This window comes from Micromys minutus (genome assembly GCF_963924665.1).
Source record: "Micromys minutus genome assembly, chromosome: 2".
Taxonomy (NCBI): domain Eukaryota; kingdom Metazoa; phylum Chordata; class Mammalia; order Rodentia; family Muridae; genus Micromys; species Micromys minutus.
This window is the reverse complement of record NC_137971.1, coordinates 68,321,959-68,339,818: the sequence shown is the minus strand read 5'-3', so window position 1 is coordinate 68,339,818 and position 17,860 is coordinate 68,321,959. Positions and strand designations below refer to the sequence as shown.

General features: G+C 40.1%; 1 protein-coding gene across 6 annotated transcripts in view; it reads right to left on the bottom strand.

The window, feature by feature from the left end:
• ATE1 (arginyltransferase 1) overlaps positions 1–15,376 on the bottom strand; it is a 102,415-nt gene extending 87,039 nt beyond the window's left edge. Inside the window, exons 1-8 of one of the 6 annotated variants that reach the window (XM_080911806.1) lie at positions 15,277–15,376; positions 11,339–11,402; positions 10,051–10,113; positions 7,694–7,797; positions 5,894–6,148; positions 4,322–4,548; positions 1,861–1,989; positions 937–1,065 (exon numbers count right to left, since the gene is read on the bottom strand). In XM_080911806.1, the coding sequence (XP_080767932.1) occupies positions 937–1,065; positions 1,861–1,989; positions 4,322–4,548; positions 5,894–6,148; positions 7,694–7,797; positions 10,051–10,113; positions 11,339–11,402; positions 15,277–15,361 (1,056 nt within the window). In that variant the 5' untranslated portion in view covers positions 15,362–15,376. Of the gene's footprint in view, positions 1–936; positions 1,066–1,860; positions 1,990–4,321; positions 4,549–5,893; positions 6,149–7,693; positions 7,798–10,050; positions 10,114–11,338; positions 11,403–14,756; positions 14,913–15,276 lie in introns of those variants that run through there. The other 5 variants (XM_080911805.1, XM_080911804.1, XM_080911803.1 and 2 more) reach the window with 5 other exon arrangements.
• Positions 15,377–17,860: the final 2,484 nt, after the last annotated feature.

The following is a 17,860-nucleotide window of genomic DNA, read 5'->3' as shown; positions in this document are numbered from 1 at the left end:
CTTACAGATAAAATGGTACAGTGGTTAAGATTTGGAACAAAATAATCCAACACAATCGCAAAGAGCATGAAGAGGGAGACAAAAATAAAGATGAGAGCATGTTGAGAACTGCTGGATGGTTAATGGTGTTTGGGTGTTTCAGGCTTCCAAAATAACTTAAAAAAGAAGTCCTCGGGGGCTGCAGAGATGGCTCAGTGGTTAAGAGCACTGACTGCTCTTCCAGAGGTCCTGAGTTCAAATCCCAGCAACCACATGGCGGTTCACAACCATCTGAAATGAGATCTGATGCCCTGAAGACAGCTGCAGTGTATTCACATAAATAAATGAATAAATAGATTTTTTTAAATGAAGTCCTACTCTTGATTAAAACTGCACTTTATTCATTTTCTCTACTACTTACTCATAACTAAGGAGTGGTTCTTCAAGCATACTGTGTACTTCACCCTCCATACTGCTGTGCACGTCTGAACTACTGCCAAGAACTACTTCTCTTCTTCAGCCCATGCCTGACATAGTGTCACCTCTGCCCTGTCCGTCCCTTTATCCCAACACACCTCTACCCCACTGTTAGTACAGTAAAATCACTCATTTAAGATCCACAGCCTGGGAAATGGAGGACCTCCAAAAGTGCTTAGATGATGCTCTATACAACAATCTCAATAGGTCTGGTTCTTACGCTTCGAGGTATAGTCAGTAAATGTCTGCTGACTTAAGCTGGAGGACAAAACCCTAATAATGTTGTATTCCAGTTCCTGATGAAAAAACTTTTTGAATTTACAATTATTTTTTTATTAAAGGATTCAAAATGCTAGGTCTGAATCTTTTCCATAAAGCTCAGTAAGAGACATTCAAAGTCAATCAGCTCTATTTAAATAGTTAGATAATGCTTCCTTACAACCTTGTCAATATAGGGAAAAAATGTTTAAGAGACCGTACCTCAGACTTTTCACATAAAACAGGTGCTTCCTGGTGTATAGCCACTTGATACTTGGTATATAAAGAAAGGGACTGGTTGAAGGATGACTTGAACTCTGGGTCCTCAAAGGAGGCAGGTACTAGCCTCACCTTCAGAGCAAGGAAAATATAAACCAATGCTATTGAACCAACTCTACCTGTTGACACACTTCTGAAGGTGAGGCTAGAGGAAGATCTCTGCAAACCACTTCCAAAGTTCAGCCCTTGGAATTGTCATAAAGCAGCAGGAATGCAATGGAGGGACACAGGCCTCAGTGCCAACTTTCTACCTACACTCAGGACAACCTTAAACTCAAAAGAGCCAGACAGAAAATTTGTTTCTACTTTGTTTTTTCTCTATTCACCAGCAGTACTGTCACATACACTAATGGCTACTGCTGTGAACTGGTCTCAGCCAGCACTTCTGCCACCTCTACTGAATGAAATGCTTTAGGCTTTTTTCATTCCCAGGCTTTTTTCTTTTTAAATCATCTGCTATATAAAATTGTAAGTGGACAAAGAGTCTATTAAAAACCTCTACCTTCTTCCTTTCCCAGTCCTTCCTCTTATATATGGGTATTCCATTAATAAGGAATAACTGAGCTGCTATGAACTTTCTAGATGACTTTCAAACATGGAGCGGCATAGTGACACACAGGCCAGTGCACCTTCTTCCCATGGGTATTTAACTTAAAGCTACATGACCGATTTGAATAAAGGCAACATAGCATATGACTTTCCACCCTGAAACTCTGTGACTGGTACTTAACACAATAGTGAATTCACATTTACAGAATGTCCACTCACTCACTCAGTCCTTATCTTTATGCAGTTATGCTCCAAATTGGATATAAACAAAAATATAGTACAATTATACCAAAATCATGTCATACATGTCCTGCTGACCTGGCTCACAGTTGGCTTATCAGGTGGATCCTTGTGAATAATCATCTGGTAACGTTTATAGACCTGGTAAGACTCCTGAAATGTGGCTTTGAACTGAGGACTTGGTGGAGAAGATCTTACCACCCTCACCTTCAGAAGGAGTTAAAAGACAATGTTTATTAATCCATTCACTGATTCAATTCTACAGAACATGCACTAACAGAAATGCTCAATCAAAAAACCATGTTTCAAAAATATTAAAGCATAAACATGTATTTTAACATTAAAAATCAGCTATTAGCAAAATGAAGAAAAAGTTATTATTACAATCTATAGTCTACTTAGAGAAAGCAAATGAAAAGATCCCATCTAAATGTAAGCCTCACCTCTGACAAACTAAAACATCTATCTCTACTGTAAACTGACAGGTTCCTCTTAGTTGTGATCACACAGACACTCTCAATTTTAGTTGTCCACAACTTACTCAGAGTAAGTCAGTCATAAACACTAAAAACTGTAAACATACCTTTAGGTACCTTTATTCATCATTATTACCTGAGCCTACAACTGTATAACTATGAGAGGAAACTCTCACAAAGTACATGCATGTCACTGTAGAGTTAAATGCACTATTATGTTTCCTTTACGGTTATCTTACAATGTCAGCATGTTGGACAAATAAAGCATTTAGGACCTTAAATAAGGATAAGTTAAAAATAGTAACTCCACACAGGACTAGCTAACATTTATCTTAACATTAGTTACTAACAGTTAAGATACATTAGTAAAATAGCAGCAAAAGGAAATTAAATACAATACAATGAGGACACAATGGGGCATTTCATGTTGGCAAAGGAAAAATAGTAACACCCAGCGGATAACAAGTTCCTCACATCCTGGATACTACCATATTAAAAATGTAAATGCTGAGACCTACAGAACTGTTATTTGAGGTGTGGCTGATTCCCTGAATACCCTACTTATGAGCAAAGAATAAAGGCCCCTTTGTATTTTAAGTAGTATTATTCAATTCTTGAAGAAAGTTAATAACAGTATCAAAATAACAAGTAGTTATAATAGTCAAAGTTGTTAAAATTTGATAAAACCTCTATAGCAACCCTTTTAAAATTTTTGTGTATCTCTGTGTGTAGTGCATGCATATCAGTGTGTGAGTATACATGCCTATGCTTGGCAAGTTGAATGTAGCTCCACTGCTTTATACATTAAGGCCTCTCACTGAACCAGATGCTCACCATTTTGGCTAGGAAAGTTAGCTAGCCAATTAGCTCTGAGATCTGGCTGCCTAAATACCCCAAAATGGGGGTTACAATTACACACAGCCATTAATATATAGGAGCTAGAGATTTGAAATAAAGTCTTCACTCTTCCCCACTGAGCTATCACTTCAGCCCCATTAAGCTTAGCATTAATGTCCTCTGATATTAAGCTACACATTCAAATCAAGCATAAGAATATTTTTTAATCATTATGGCTAATGCTTTTAAAATAATTTTAATATATAATTAATACTGAAATTTTTAATTTGTTGTTGAAATATTAAAGTTTAAGAAAAATAGGAATTTGGCACAAAAAAATTAGCTAAATTGGCTGGGATTTTTTAATGAATTTGGTAGTTGTGCTGGCTAATTTTATGTCAACTTGACACAAGCTAGAGTTATCTGACAGGAAGGAATATCAGTTGAAAATATGTTCCTATAAGAGCTGGTTGTAGGGCATTTTTTAAATTAATGATTGATAAGAAAGGGTCCACCCCATTTCCAGTGGTGCCATTCCTAAGCTGGTGTCCTGAGCTCTAAAAAAAAAGGGGGGGGGGGGGGGGAGCTGAGCAAGCCATGGGAAGAAAGCCAGTAAGCAACACCCCTCAACAGCCTCTACATCAGCTCCTACCTCTAGGTTCCTTCTCTGTTTAAGTTCCTATCCTGATTTCCTTCAGTCATGAACAGTAATATGGGAAGTATAGCCAAATACAACTTTCCTCTCCAACTTCCTTTGTGGTCGTGGTGTTTTATCACAGCATGTATAAAAACTTGAAATAGTAACCCTGACCAGGACAGTAGTATAAGTTAGTGCAGATTTGTATCTACTACCTGTACAGTGCTACCTTGATCAATGCGATGATAAAGCCAAATTATTTATTATGTCCTAGTCTTTTTAATATAAAATTATCATCTTTTATCATTTTAATTTCTAAATTAAAATTTTACATTCTTGTTTTTATAAACTACTTAACTATAATCAAGTAACACAAAAAGCCAGAGTATCCTGTTTAAAAACATGCTACAAATCAGTCTTTTAAAACAATATTACTAGTTGCCTAAAATATTTTCAAAAGCTCCTAAAGAATTTTCTCAAATAGCAGTTGAGTTATGATAACACAAAAGCTAAATAATAAATATAGTGCAAAGAAACAAGTACCCAATACAAAATACAATGCAACCAGTCACAGATACCCTCCGAGTACCTCTAACTTGTGCGATGCATTCTCTGGTAAAGATTCAAAAATCAGATCTTCAAGTGACTTGGGCTGGTTGGACTTAGCCTTTGGTAACAAAGGCACTGGCTGACCTTGAGCCTGGAAACCCTCAAAGGCTCCAGCTGAGTTCTGCTGCATCAGTTTTAGCCTTTTCCTTTCTTTCCTCATTTCCTTTGCTTTTCGACATGGAGGCTTACTCAAATCAGCCCCTATACCTAAAAGAATGTCAAAATATTAGAATAATGACATTTGGGCTCTAGAAATGTCTTTTTTAAGTATTATAGATCACACAGAATAAGTCCAAAGAGTTCACACTGACGTTTCACAGGATCATTAAAATTCTACCCTAGAGATAGGAGCAGTCAAAGAAGGCAAAAGGTCACACAAATGTCTCAAGGCAGCTCTATTACTGAAAGAAATTCATCTATTCATTCATCCATCCATCCATTCATTCATCGATCTTAAACATCTGCCCATTCTCCTGCTTCTGCAAGTAGAAATGAACACCTCAAGAATCTTCTACCTCCGTGGCCCACATTTCTAGGGACATTTTGAATCTAGAACAAACTTTAGTGGGTGATTGTTGTGGTATTTCTTTTAATTTTGAAGAATCCTTGGGGCTAGAGAGGAGGTTCAATGGTTAAGAGCAATGACTGAAGGCTGGAGAGATGTCTCAGCAGTTAGGAGCACTGACTGCTCTTTTCAGAGGTCCTGGGTTCAAGTCCCAGCAGCCACATGGTGGCTCACAACCATCTGTAATAGAATCCAATGCCCTCTTCTGGTGTGTCTGAAGACAGTGACAGTGTACTCATATGCATAAAATAAACAATCTTTTTTAAAAATCCCAGCTCATTTTAACATATTTATATCTCCAATTACATACACTCTTTACTCAGAGTTCAGGTTAATGAATTCTGTTCTCATTTTTAAAACCATGTATTAATGCACCCTACTGTAACCAATAAAAACTGAGAAACCCAGACATTTTTTGAAAGAACATGTAACCACCCCTATAGTAACCTTAACTATCCTCAAATAAATAATTAGCTAATCTGATTAAGTTTTTTTCCCTCAAGTCAAGTGTGGTAAAGTATTCCTTTAATCCCAGCACTTGGAAGGCAGAAACAGGCTGATCTCTGAGTTCAAGGTCAACCTGGTCTACAGAGTGAGTTCCTCAACAGCCAAGGCTACACAGAGAAACCCTGTTTTAAAAAAAAAAAAAAAAAATAGGGCTGGGGAGATGGCTCAGTGGTTAAGAGCACTAACTGTTCTACCAGAGGTCCTGAGTTCAATTCCCAGCAACCACATGGTGGCTCACAACCATCTGTAATGAGATCTAATGCCCTCTTCTGGTATGTCTGAAGATAGGGACAGTGTACTTATATATAATAAATAAATCTTAAAAAAAAAAAAAAGGAAGGAAGAAAAGAAGGGGGGGAATACCCCACCACCACCCAAAAAAAAAAAAAAAAAAAAAAGAAAGAAAGAAAAACCACAACACAAGAAAATCTAATCAAAGTCTACAGGTATAACTATCAAGTATTACAAAATTTACACTACCTGGCTTAGGACCAATATGAGCTTTGATTGAATGTGATGGTTCACCAGAGCCTAGCTTCTCCTCTATAGCTTGTGGATGAATAAATTCTTTAGATCCTTCTTTCTTTAAACTCTTTTCTTTCTCCTTCTCTTCACTCTCTATGCTTCCTTTGAGATCACTGCTGAGTGTTTTAAGATCACACTTTATATCCAACTTGTTCATTAATGCAAAGTCACCATCAACAGCATCCTCCATTGTAGAATCCATGGGCTCATCTACAAATGAGAAAACAATGAAAGCCCATCATCATCTGTAATATTTGACACATTCAGGATTATATAACTGTAAGTAACCTTGTTACCGTAGCTGCCAAATCCATGGCCTGCCTTCCAAAGCAAGGGAGCGACTTCCCCTGAGTCATGGTGCTCTCGCAGGAGATCTACCAGTCACTGTGCCAGCCGTGGTTAAGCTCCCAAGGATGGAACATACTCAACTGATATAAAGAATCTTGTCTCACTTAAAGAAAATTGTGACCTAAGATTTCAACCCTCCCCTCTTGGCCTGGTGACTCTATCACTGCCTATGAGATCAGTTTTAGACACAATTGAGAAGCCTGTAACAAGTTAAAGAACAAATGTTCAAGCCACATGAAAACATTTACCTATGGACAAAGATTTCTAGATACCAAAAGAAATTCAAAACTTATTTAATCCTTACAATTATGTATCTAGAGTACTCCATCAAAAGAAGTATATCAAAACTATTTCCAAGGCTCTAATTAGCACCTAACTCCTAAAACCAAGTCTTCTGGCCTCTTTGCTGACCCCAGCTAAGCCACACCTACTACAGGACATTCAAGGAACTCAAAGAACTTACCTGCTTGGCGACCATTGTCTTTCCAGTGGTTACCACAACACCCACAGGCATTGAAAATCTACTTGTAAAATGCATGAATAAGCTAAACTAGGGTAGGGATTAGGTGCTTCCTATGACAGTAGTGAGAAAGTGCTCAGAGAATGACACTTTCCAAATTACATATTAATAATATGAGAATTTAAAAGGTTTAAAAGTTAAAACACAGGAAAAAATCTGTAAAAGTAAAATAAATAATACTAACAATCTTTTAGGTATAGGAAAGTCACTGATAATTTAAAATTCATAAAATACTGTTTAGTGAAAAAAAAGCATTTTTTTCTATTGTGCATTTGTCATGCATGCTGATAGAAGAAAACTCCTGAGAGTCTACCATTGCCTTCTCTTGTTGTAAATGGGTCTCATTTTTTTTCCTCTTCTGTGCTGTGTACCCCAGGCCTATGTCCTGGACTATAACCTTGGGGCAATTCTCTCTTCTCTAGCTCCCAACTTCAGTAGGAAGGCAGGGTTACACAACACCACTTCTGGCTTTTTACCTGGATTCCAGGATCCAACTCAGGAAGTCAGACTTGCACAGCAGTATGGTTACCTGATGAGTCATCTCTCCCTCCCTTATGTGAGCATCTGCTCACAAAGACATCATTAGAATCAAGTTAGAAGGGTAGTCAAAGCATTTGAATCAAGCACTTCAATTCAAAACACTCATAACATCTTTACCCTTAATTTTCTTTTAAAGACAGGCTCTATTAGAATGTAATGTATTCCCTGCATTATTACTGGAAGGTCTAGTGAGACAAATGGTGGTGTCACTACATCACCAGCCTTACGATATTAGTATAGGATTATTTTATAAAAACCTCCTTCCCCGGCCTGACCTGAAAGGGGAGCCTTGGAGAGATACATTTTATGTTTATAGAAAATAATTTCCAGACCAGATCTAATCTTACCCTCACAATTGCCTTTCGAGATTTCTCCTTTAGCCAGAAATTTCAGCATTTTTTTCAAAACTTTCTTGTGAGATTTTGATGGCTGAAACTGTAAAGGATGGCACCTAGAAGAGCAAACAAGTATTTTAAAGATGAACTAAAGTTTCTAGTAAGATCAGTTCAGGTTAGTATATTGTACATCTCAGCAAATTTCATGATTGGGCTTTTTGTGAAGAAGAAACAATGAGGCAGCCTCTAATCCTACTCCAAATCTCACCGTAGCTACAGTTATGGGAATTTTTTTTTAAGGTAAGAAAAAAAAGAGGAGAAAGAGGAGGAAAAAAACACAAACTAAAAGAACAAGAGAAGGCAAAAAAAATACTAGAAGGTGGAAAATATAGATAGATATAGATATATGTGTGTGTGTGTGTGTGTGTGTGGTAACTGACTTAGGTAAACAAAATTCAATGCTAACACTGGACAGTAAGATACTCAATTTCCTCTATATCAGTGGTTCTCAACCTGTGGGTCTCAACCCCTCTGGGTTGCAAATGATCCTTTCACAGGGGTTACCTAAACCACAGCAAAACATAAATATTTATATTATAATTCATAGCAATACAGTTATAAAATAGCAACAAAAATAATTTTATGGTTAGGAGCCACCAAAACATGAGGAACTGTATTAAAGGGTCACAGCATTAGGGAGGTTGAGAACCACTGCTCTATATATTATCCCTAAAAATCTTATATATTGTTGATATGTGGTACCTCTGGAATTGTAGTGAAGCTGAGTCTAAAATTAATAAGACCCATTCAAAATCTGTTTTCAAGACTGTCCCATGTCAGACCTCCTTAATTCTACAAAGTTAACTTCTTATACTATTCAGCTTCAGAGATGAGAAAAGACAGTGCCTTCTGCGTGTCCCATACACTGAAAACAAGAAGCAGAAATCTACATACTGAATGTTGACAGCTCCATCTAACCCTTGACCATCAGCACTGCACACATTCTCTCGAAAAAGTGAGTTCCAGAGCAACCCAGACCATTATACAGAAAAACCCTATCTCCAAAAAAATTTTAAAAAATCTCCCATACAAATATTGTATATTTTTCCTTACATGTGGATGTTAGCTTTTAAGCCTTCAAAAGGCATGACACAATCTATATGGCCACACAGGTTAGGTATCACAAAAGTGACCAAGGAAGGAAAGAGGATTCCCTCAAGGACAGAAGAGTAGACTACAGTTATGGATGACAGTGGGAAAACTGGATGAGAGGACCGATGAATGGGGGGGGGGGTGGTAAGAATGTTAAGAATGTGGAGGGACAACTAATACTGAGGGCCATTTGAGGGGTCATATGAAAACCCATTAGTCTAGAAGCTTCCTAAAATAGAAGCATATAGGAAAGAAATATAAATGGAGTTACCAAATACTGGAGACAAAAGCCCCAACCAGACATCTTTTGCCACCAGTGAAACTTCCAGTGACAGTGAGTGGGTTACATCCAGTTGAGTCATTGACCAAAGGACTCCATAAAATCCAGCTGTAGAGCATTTTCTTATTCAGTGATTGATGGAAGAGGGCCCAACATACTGTGGGTGGTGGCATCCTTGGGCTCATGGTCATGGAGTCTATAACCAGACTGAGTAAGCCATGGGGAGCAAGGCTTGCTCCAGTAAGCAGCATCCCTCCATGACCTCTCTATCAGCTCCTACCTCCAAGTTCTAGGCCCAATTCAGTTTCTGTCCTGAGTTCCTCCAATGATATACTATGATCCGGAAGTATAAGCCAAATAAGCCGTTTTCTCCCTAACTTGCTTTTGGGTATTTTACTGCACCAACAGAAACCCTAACTAAGACAGAGTCCCAGCACTAAGAGGGAAAATCAGACATGAACTTTCACCCATAGCCAAGAAGCGATCAATAAGTGACACTCTTTGCATAGAAAAAAGCAGTTTAAAAAAGACTGCCAAAGGATGACAGAGAACACCTTTATGCCCAGCGCTCAGGAGACAGAGGCGAATCTCTAAGCTTGAGGCCAGTCTAGTCTACAGAGCTAGCTCAAGGAGAGCCAGGGCTACTCAGAGAAACCCTATTACAAATGAACAAAAAAAGTAATTTAAATATTTACCTATATTTCATAGTATCCACTACCTAACAAAGAAAGGTTTTTTTCATATCATCTTTGTATCAGGACTAGACTAAGCAATATTAGAATCTATTTGTCAATATGTTAATCAAATCAGTATGTAAAAAAGACAATTCATTTACTTTCCTTCTCCTTATAATGTCTAATTAAAGTAAATAGTATTTTAAAAGTCTAAGATTCTACCTTAAATACATGAAATCTCTTCATTGTAGATCCTTCCTTACCTTATTGTATACTGAGGACAGCATGTTTCATTCATGACAGGCTTGTATACATATTTCCCACTTCTAAAATTAGAAAAATAACTTGTTAATTTCTTATATACATTTTATGTGTACCAAATTAGATTAGGAAACCCCTAAAATAAGGGTGGAAATCTCATCAATAGCATTTAAAAACAACAACTTTCTCCTTCCTAATCCTCAACAGGTGTACTACAAGGTCAGTCCTCTCACAGTCTCACCAGCACCCGCCAGTCCCGCCGCAGGACAGTAATGAGACTGCTGCATGTGATGAGGCTGGAGTGTCAGCTCAGTGGCTACAAACATGGACTGCTTTTCCAGAGGACCCAAGTTTAGTTCCCAGCACTCAAAATTCCATTACTTCAGCTCCAGGGCCTCCAACACGTCTGGCCTCTGCAGGTACCTGTATTCACATGTACATGCTACCATGCACACACCCATATACATAATTTTTAACATACTAAAAATCTTTTTTAAAAATGCCCATGAGGCTGTGGAACTGATGGGGCCTGCTTAGAATGACAAATACAACAACTGCCCACATACCACAAACTAGCCTGTTACAGACACTGTAGGCATGTCAGGGGAGAACTACTCATCCACTTCCAGTCAGAGTCATTCAGACTTTCTCTAACTCCCCTTTGCATCCTATCAGAAATCGTCTATGTGTAAAACATATCTAAATTTGTCTTCTCATTGCCACTAAGATAAGACAGAAGTCTTTGTTTCTTCTCTGGAACTCTTTGTCTTCCTGCCTCTCAAATACCTCTCTGACATACACAGGAACCTTCTGAAACAAATTACATCACATCACTCTCATATAAAATCTCTGAATGTCTCCTTCTCACCTTAAACACAATCCTTATCATGTCATCCAAAATTCTACATCTGACCCTCACCTACATTTTGAAACTCACATTAACTTTAATGTCTGTCAATATTTTCATTGGTTTGGTCAATCCTAGCTTTAGAGGACTCTGGCAATTCAAGGCTTAATGCTTAATATTGTTTACATTTATATAAGAGACTTTCCCAAAAATTACTTGGAAATAACTATCCAGCTTGGCGTGGTGTACACACAAGGTTTGTTATATATTTTACTTTATGCATAACTTTTAACTTGCTAATAAATTGCTCAGAACAAATCACTGCACTACACAAAAGCACATTAATTAACAGTTTCTTAAATTTCCTTACACTATAAAAGTATTCTAAAGGCAATCCTCACTGTGCAGTTATAAGAAGCAACTAAGCAATAGAAGAACTTTACCTTCTCCATCCTCGGTCTATAAGATCCTGATAGTCCTGCACTGTCATGGAATGTGCCCACATGCCTGAGAAAGTTAAGCACCATGTTAGTTCCAGCACTGCACTGTTGTCTTGGTAAAACTCTTAAGTGCTCTTTAAAAGAAAAAACAGGTAAGATAGACTACGAGTAGTAAAACTGCAAAGGCAGAGACAGGTGGATCTCTACGCAGACCAGGCCAGACAGAGCTACCTAGTTAGACCCTATGTAAAAAAATAAATTAAAAATAAAAATGGCAAATTTAGACTAAAATTCTAGAACATTCATATTGGAGTAATAAGAAGTTTTAGTGTACTTTACACTTAACATAATACATACAACACAAACAAAAATAAAATATATTAATTCTAAGATAGGAGTGGTGATACAAACCTGTAATCCCAGAAGTTAGGGGGTAAATGTAGGTGGAGTCAGATGCAACAAGAGTTAAAACCAGCATCAGCTATATAATAAATTTAAAACCAACCTGAGTAATGTAAGATCCTGTGTTGGGGTGGGGAGGGATTAAGTCATGTAGTGGCACATGCCTCAGGTCCCAAAACTCAAGAGGCAGAGACAAGAACATCTCTTTGAGTTCAAGGCCAGCCTTGGCTACAAAGTGTGCCTAGGAGTCCAGGCCAGCCAGGGCTATGTAAGAGAGACCTTGTCGGGCTGGAGAGATGGCTCAGCAGTTAAAAACACAGACTGTTCTTCCAAAGATCCTGAGTTCAAATCCCAGCAACCACATGGTAGCTCACAACCATCTGTAATAGGATCTGATGCCCTCTTCTGAAGACAGCTACAGTGTACTTATATATAATAAATAAATAGACCTTGTCTCAAAACAGAAACAAAAAAAAACTAAAGAATAAAATATATCAACAGTGATTCCAACTCCATTTAATTAAAAATTAATAAATAGTCTGTTTGACATCAATCTAAATTCTCACTGGAATTGCAGATTTCATCACACAAACTTCCACAGTATCTCCACTGGTCTCACCTATTTGAGAGTTGTCATTAGTTTACCTTCTACTGCTATGTGATAGACACTATGATCAAATACAGTTTAGGGAAGAAAGGGTTTATTTCATATTCCAGCTCACAATCTGTCATGGAGTGAAGTCAGAGCAGAAACTGGAGGCAGAGCCCTAGAGGCAACTACCTAGAGGCAGGAATCTAGAGACAGGAACTGAAGCAGACAGAGGTCATGGAAGAACGCTGCTTACTGACTTGCTCAAACTGGTTTCTTGCACATCCTCATGTCCAGGGGCAGCACCAGTCACAGTGAGCTGGGCCCTCCTATATTAAGCACTAATCAAAAAATGCCACAAAAGACTTAACTACAGGCCAATGGGAGGAAGACATTTTCCCAGCTGAGGAAGGTTTCCTCTCCCCAGATCACTCTAGTTTGTGTCAAGCTGGCAAAAAACTAACCAGCACAAAGGTGTGTTAGTTCTAATACTTGATATGCACGATATGGGTAGCACAGGTTTGACCCTTAAAAATAGGACAAACATATAGAAATACTCATTCAAAATAAACAACCTGACAGTAATTCAGATCCCAAGGGAACAAGATGATGACAGAGCCTCTGAGATATCAATATAGTGAAATAACTGTAAGACTATGGGGGAAGTGACAAAATGATGAGGATTGACATGTAAAGGACACACCTGAACTGTAGTTATAAAGACAGGGATTTTTTTCTTCCTTAAGGAAATTCTATTGGCTATATATAGGAACATGCTTTATAGAATGGCATGCAGGAGGGGAGAAAATGGTGTCAGAGTTCAGTAAAAATGTCAGTTTACCAGTTCTACATCCTGTGCTTCAGTTCCTGCCTCAAGGTTCCTGCCTCAAGGTTTCTGCCTCACTTCCTGCCCTGACTTCTCAATGGAATGTAAGCTCTCAGCTGAAAATAAACCCTTTTCTCCCCAAAATGCATTTGATCATGGTGTTTAGCACAGCAATACAAAGCAAACTAATAACTTCAAAAGGTAGTCATTCACTGATACCAACAAGTTATTCAGAGTCTCAAATGAATCCTCTGTAGTTGAGGCCAGTCAGATACAATAGGAGTTCCTACAATAAGAGTAACAGTCAACCAACAGAAGGGTACCTTACAGTAAAGATTAAAACTGAAATGTTGGGAATCTATATTTATTTTTCTAAATGATAAAACTGTTCTTCAACAAATCTTGAAACACAAAACATTTACACTGACCAATTTTTTCTAATGCAATTTCTTGAGGGTGATAAGGTCCTCCCTTTAAAATATCAGTTTCAGTCACATTTATAACACTGGCAAATATTATAGTCAGAATATAAAAATTCTGAAAAAGAACAGTACCTCGTGAGATCACTGTCATCTGACGTGCTTTCTTGGCCTTATTTGGGCTTTATTGGGCCTTAGTCCTCTCAGCTGTCACGTGAACCATCTGCATCCTGTTTGTTTAACCCTATGCTCCAGCATTTTTCCACTTAACTGGTCTTCCTAATTGGTACATCTAATGATTGTGTAACTGTCTACCCAAGACCGCCGTTCACCTAATAATACACTTTCTCCTAATAACCACTTTTAATGCATCCGTAAACCAGCAGACCGCGCTCAGTCAAATCATTCCCCACTTAACTATCTTTCAAAATGGACAAATGTCTAACCTAAATTTATCTCTTCATAGTTATCTTGTTTTCCACCTACAGGATTATTCTAAATCGTCCATCCTAGATTCTGTACTTGCCAATCATGACACGGCAGACAATAAGTACATATTCGGTATACAAACAAATCTTCCTTAAGAAACCTGAATCCTAGCCTGGTGGTGGTGGCCACACCTTTAATCCCAGCCCTCCGGGGTCAGGGGCAAGAGGATCTCTGAATTGCAGGCCAGCCTGGTCTACAGACCAAGTCCCAAGACAGCCAGAGATACACAGAGAAAGCTTGTCTGGGAAAGCCAGAAAAAAAAAAAAAATGTTAAAAAGAAAAGAAACCTAAATCCTGACGGAACACCTTTGTTGTGGTCTTCGAGGTGGGATGGCATAATGACACGGAATAAACCCGTGATTTAAAAAAAAAAAAATCGGTATCAAGCCGACCCGGGTTTCCAGTACGTTCTCCCGGACACTTTATCCGAAATGACAGTGAACAGGTGTGCGTGCACACGCCCCTCTACCCAGGCAGCAGGAGGCCCCGGCCGCCGCGGGCATGGAAGCAGGGCAGCCGTCAGCTCCAAGGAGCCTCCCAATCTCCCTTCCCGTCTCCCAGACCAGCAGCCGTTTGCTGAGGGAGCGAGGGTGGAAGACGCCCACCCGGTTGGTTCTTCTCAATGCTCCCCAGGCTGCGGCCAACCAAGTCCCTCACAGACCCCGAAGCACACGCCCGCCGGCCCGGCTCGCTCACCATTGGAGCGACTGCCAAAGTTGTTCTTGCAATAGCCACATTGGAAGGAGGTCTGGCCCTCAAAATACTCTACAAGACTGGGCGAAGGCGCGCTCCAGGAAGCCATCTCCTCCGCCAAGCCGCCGCTGCGCCACCCAGTCCTACGCTGCTGCCGCTACCTTCGCCTTCGCCTCCAGCAGCCCACAATGCACTGCGCGCGCCTCCGAAGATCGCGCAAAGCCCCTCCAGCGCTCGCGGGCCGGAAAGACCTAGCAGCCTACGTAATTGACGCCGCCCGCGCCATGTTGACTGAGGGCAGCTGTCCGCTATTTCCGTTCCTCCTCGGTGAGGGACCGCTACCCTCTGTGAGGGTGAGGGCGGGAAGACCAGGATGGGAAGGAAGCAGGCTGGGGAGAGACCAATGGGACCCGGAAGCTCGAGTCCGGTGACCAACGGCCTTAACCCGCACTAGAGGCCTGCGAGGATGTAGCGAGAGCCTGCCAGGAGCCCGTCACGGCCACCAGGACGATGGGACACTCACCACAGGACGCCTTGCCCTCCCTGGATTCGCAGTAGCCGCAGTAGTAACCGGCCTTCAGGCCCTTGTATTCCACCACCGAGGCCATGGCTGCCGCTGTAGGTTTGAGGACCGGCCACGCCTCTCGGCGCGGGGAACCCGGCGGGAGGGCCGAGAGCGCGGGGGTTGCCGGGTTCGCGGCTCTCCGCCCGGTCCCAGGACCGGCAGCCTAAGTTACTGGGCGCGTCTCTGAACCCTGTGCTAAGGGTCCAGCAGTTTACTTGCTCAGTCAACAATAATCCTTATCACTGACGCGAGTTATCAGCCCGGTTTACAGAGAGGGAAGCTGAGGCTCCAGGTTGCGATTTTCCTGGTCATTTTCTGCGCTCTCTGACTGAGGGGTAACCTCTACGGCTGCGCCTGACCACCTGTAAGGAATAGTGAGCTGCAGCCGGCTGATAGGGTTCTAGGATCGAAACAACTCTTGGCTACGGCGAAGTGCCCAGTAACGAGGTGCTACTTTTATCTTTTTAAGGGAATTTTTAAATATCACTCAAAAAGGAGTTTTGAACTCTTCAGCCTGAACATTTACATAGACAGTTCATTCCATGGGTCTCCAGTTTACACCTGATGGACCCTAATGACGACAATAAGGTTAATTCCTTTTTGCAGTGTCTAGAAAGTGCATCAGGAAAAAATCTTTTTTGTTTTTTTAAATTATACTTATGGGTGCTTAGCCTGCAAGTAAATAGGCGTACCACCTTCATCCAGTGCTGGAGGAATCTAGAAGGCATTGTAGACCCTGAAACCCCAACTGGCAGACAGTTCTGAGCCACCGTATAAGATCAAATATGGTGCTGGGAACCAAACTGTCTTTTCTGCAAGATCATCGAGTGTTCTTAACCACTGAGCCATCTCTTCTGCCTAAAAGCAAACTTATTTTTCAACCGTTAATGAAGCCCAGAATGACCTAGAACTCTGGACCCTTTGCCTCAGGCTCCACTGTGCCTAGCAATATATAAACTTTTAAAGGAAATTTCAATGTTTTTGACCCTAAGGTTTTCTGTGCTAAAGATGTATTTAGTTAAGTTTAATAATTCATAGCATTGTAATACAGAAGATACCTTGTTGCAGTTCAGTGCCATATTTTTATATGCTTCATCTGTTTGATTTTTTTATAGCAAGGATCAATGGGTTGACCCAAAACTAAGTTTGCTCTACATAAAAGGTAGGAATAAAGGCTTTTTGACCTTTTCTTAAAGAATAGCTCCCCATCCCATGTCCCAGAAATGATCTCACTTTTTTTGATACTTGTTTATTTTTATTTTTGTGTATGATTGTTGTGCTTGTATGTGCACACAAATGTGCTTGGTGCCAAAAGAATCCACAAGAGGGCATGGGACACCTTAGAACTGGAATTACAAGTGTTGTGCTCTGCCTTGTCGACCCCGGAAAGTAGATTCCAGCTCCCCGGCCATAGCAACAGGTGCTCTTAGCTGTGCAGCCATGCCTTCAGCCCTTTGTTTCACTTTTTTCCCTTGGAGATATGGTCTTACTGTGCAGTCCTGGATTTCCTGGAACTCACTATGTAGGCCACACATGCCTCAAACTCAGATCTGCCTGCCTTCTGCAATCAAAAGAATGCACCACCACGACCAGTACTGGTTTCACTTTTCTTGGTTTCTGTTATCCATCGTCAACCACTGACCAAAATTAAAGCGTATGATATTCTAAAACGAACAATGGAGAAGTTATAAGCTGGGCATCATTCTGTGTCAGGTGATGGACTTACCTGCCTAGCACATAAATCATCTGTCCCGCAGTTCCATGCTGAATATGTCACCTCCCATCAGTTACTCTCCATTATTGACTGTCAGGGTATTGCAAGCTCTGTTCAAGTAGCCCTTATTTACCAGAAATTGCTTCTTTTAAATGAAAAGGTGAAAAAAAAAAACTCTCCACTTCATATAAAAAAAAAATCTGTGCTGAGGTTGCTAAGATACAGTGCAATAAGACATCTTCAGAGAACTGAAGCAGGGGGATTCCCAAATTGGGAGTCAGCCAGCCTGAACCATAGAGATACCATGACTTAAACACAATATTTAGTTTTTCATAGACTGGATTCACATACTTTTGTTATTATGGTACATTGTCATAATGTCCCTACTGTCGTTAATCTTTCGTTGTGCCTAATTTATACATTAAACATGGTCATAGATATGTATAGTTTGGGAGAAAACCAGTATATATAGGATTCAGTACTGTCTACAGTTGCAGATATGCTTGGGGGTCTTGAAGTAATACAGATATAGAAAGAGGTGAAAGGAAACTACTGTACTCTCACTTTGCTTCCGTCTGAGCCAGTGTGCTATAGAATATGCCAACCATGTACAGTAATAATGAGAATGTCCAGAGTCCCCGGGCATGTATGTTAATTCACCTTGTATTACAGCAACATTACCAGCTGCAAGATGTGAAGCAGAAAGGCTGAATAGCTTGCTGAATGCCATGCAACAAGTGAGGGACGTACAGGAGGGATAAACAGTAATAAAAAATGGCAAATGCCTTTAATCTTAGCACTGCAGAGGCAGATTGATTGAGTCACTGT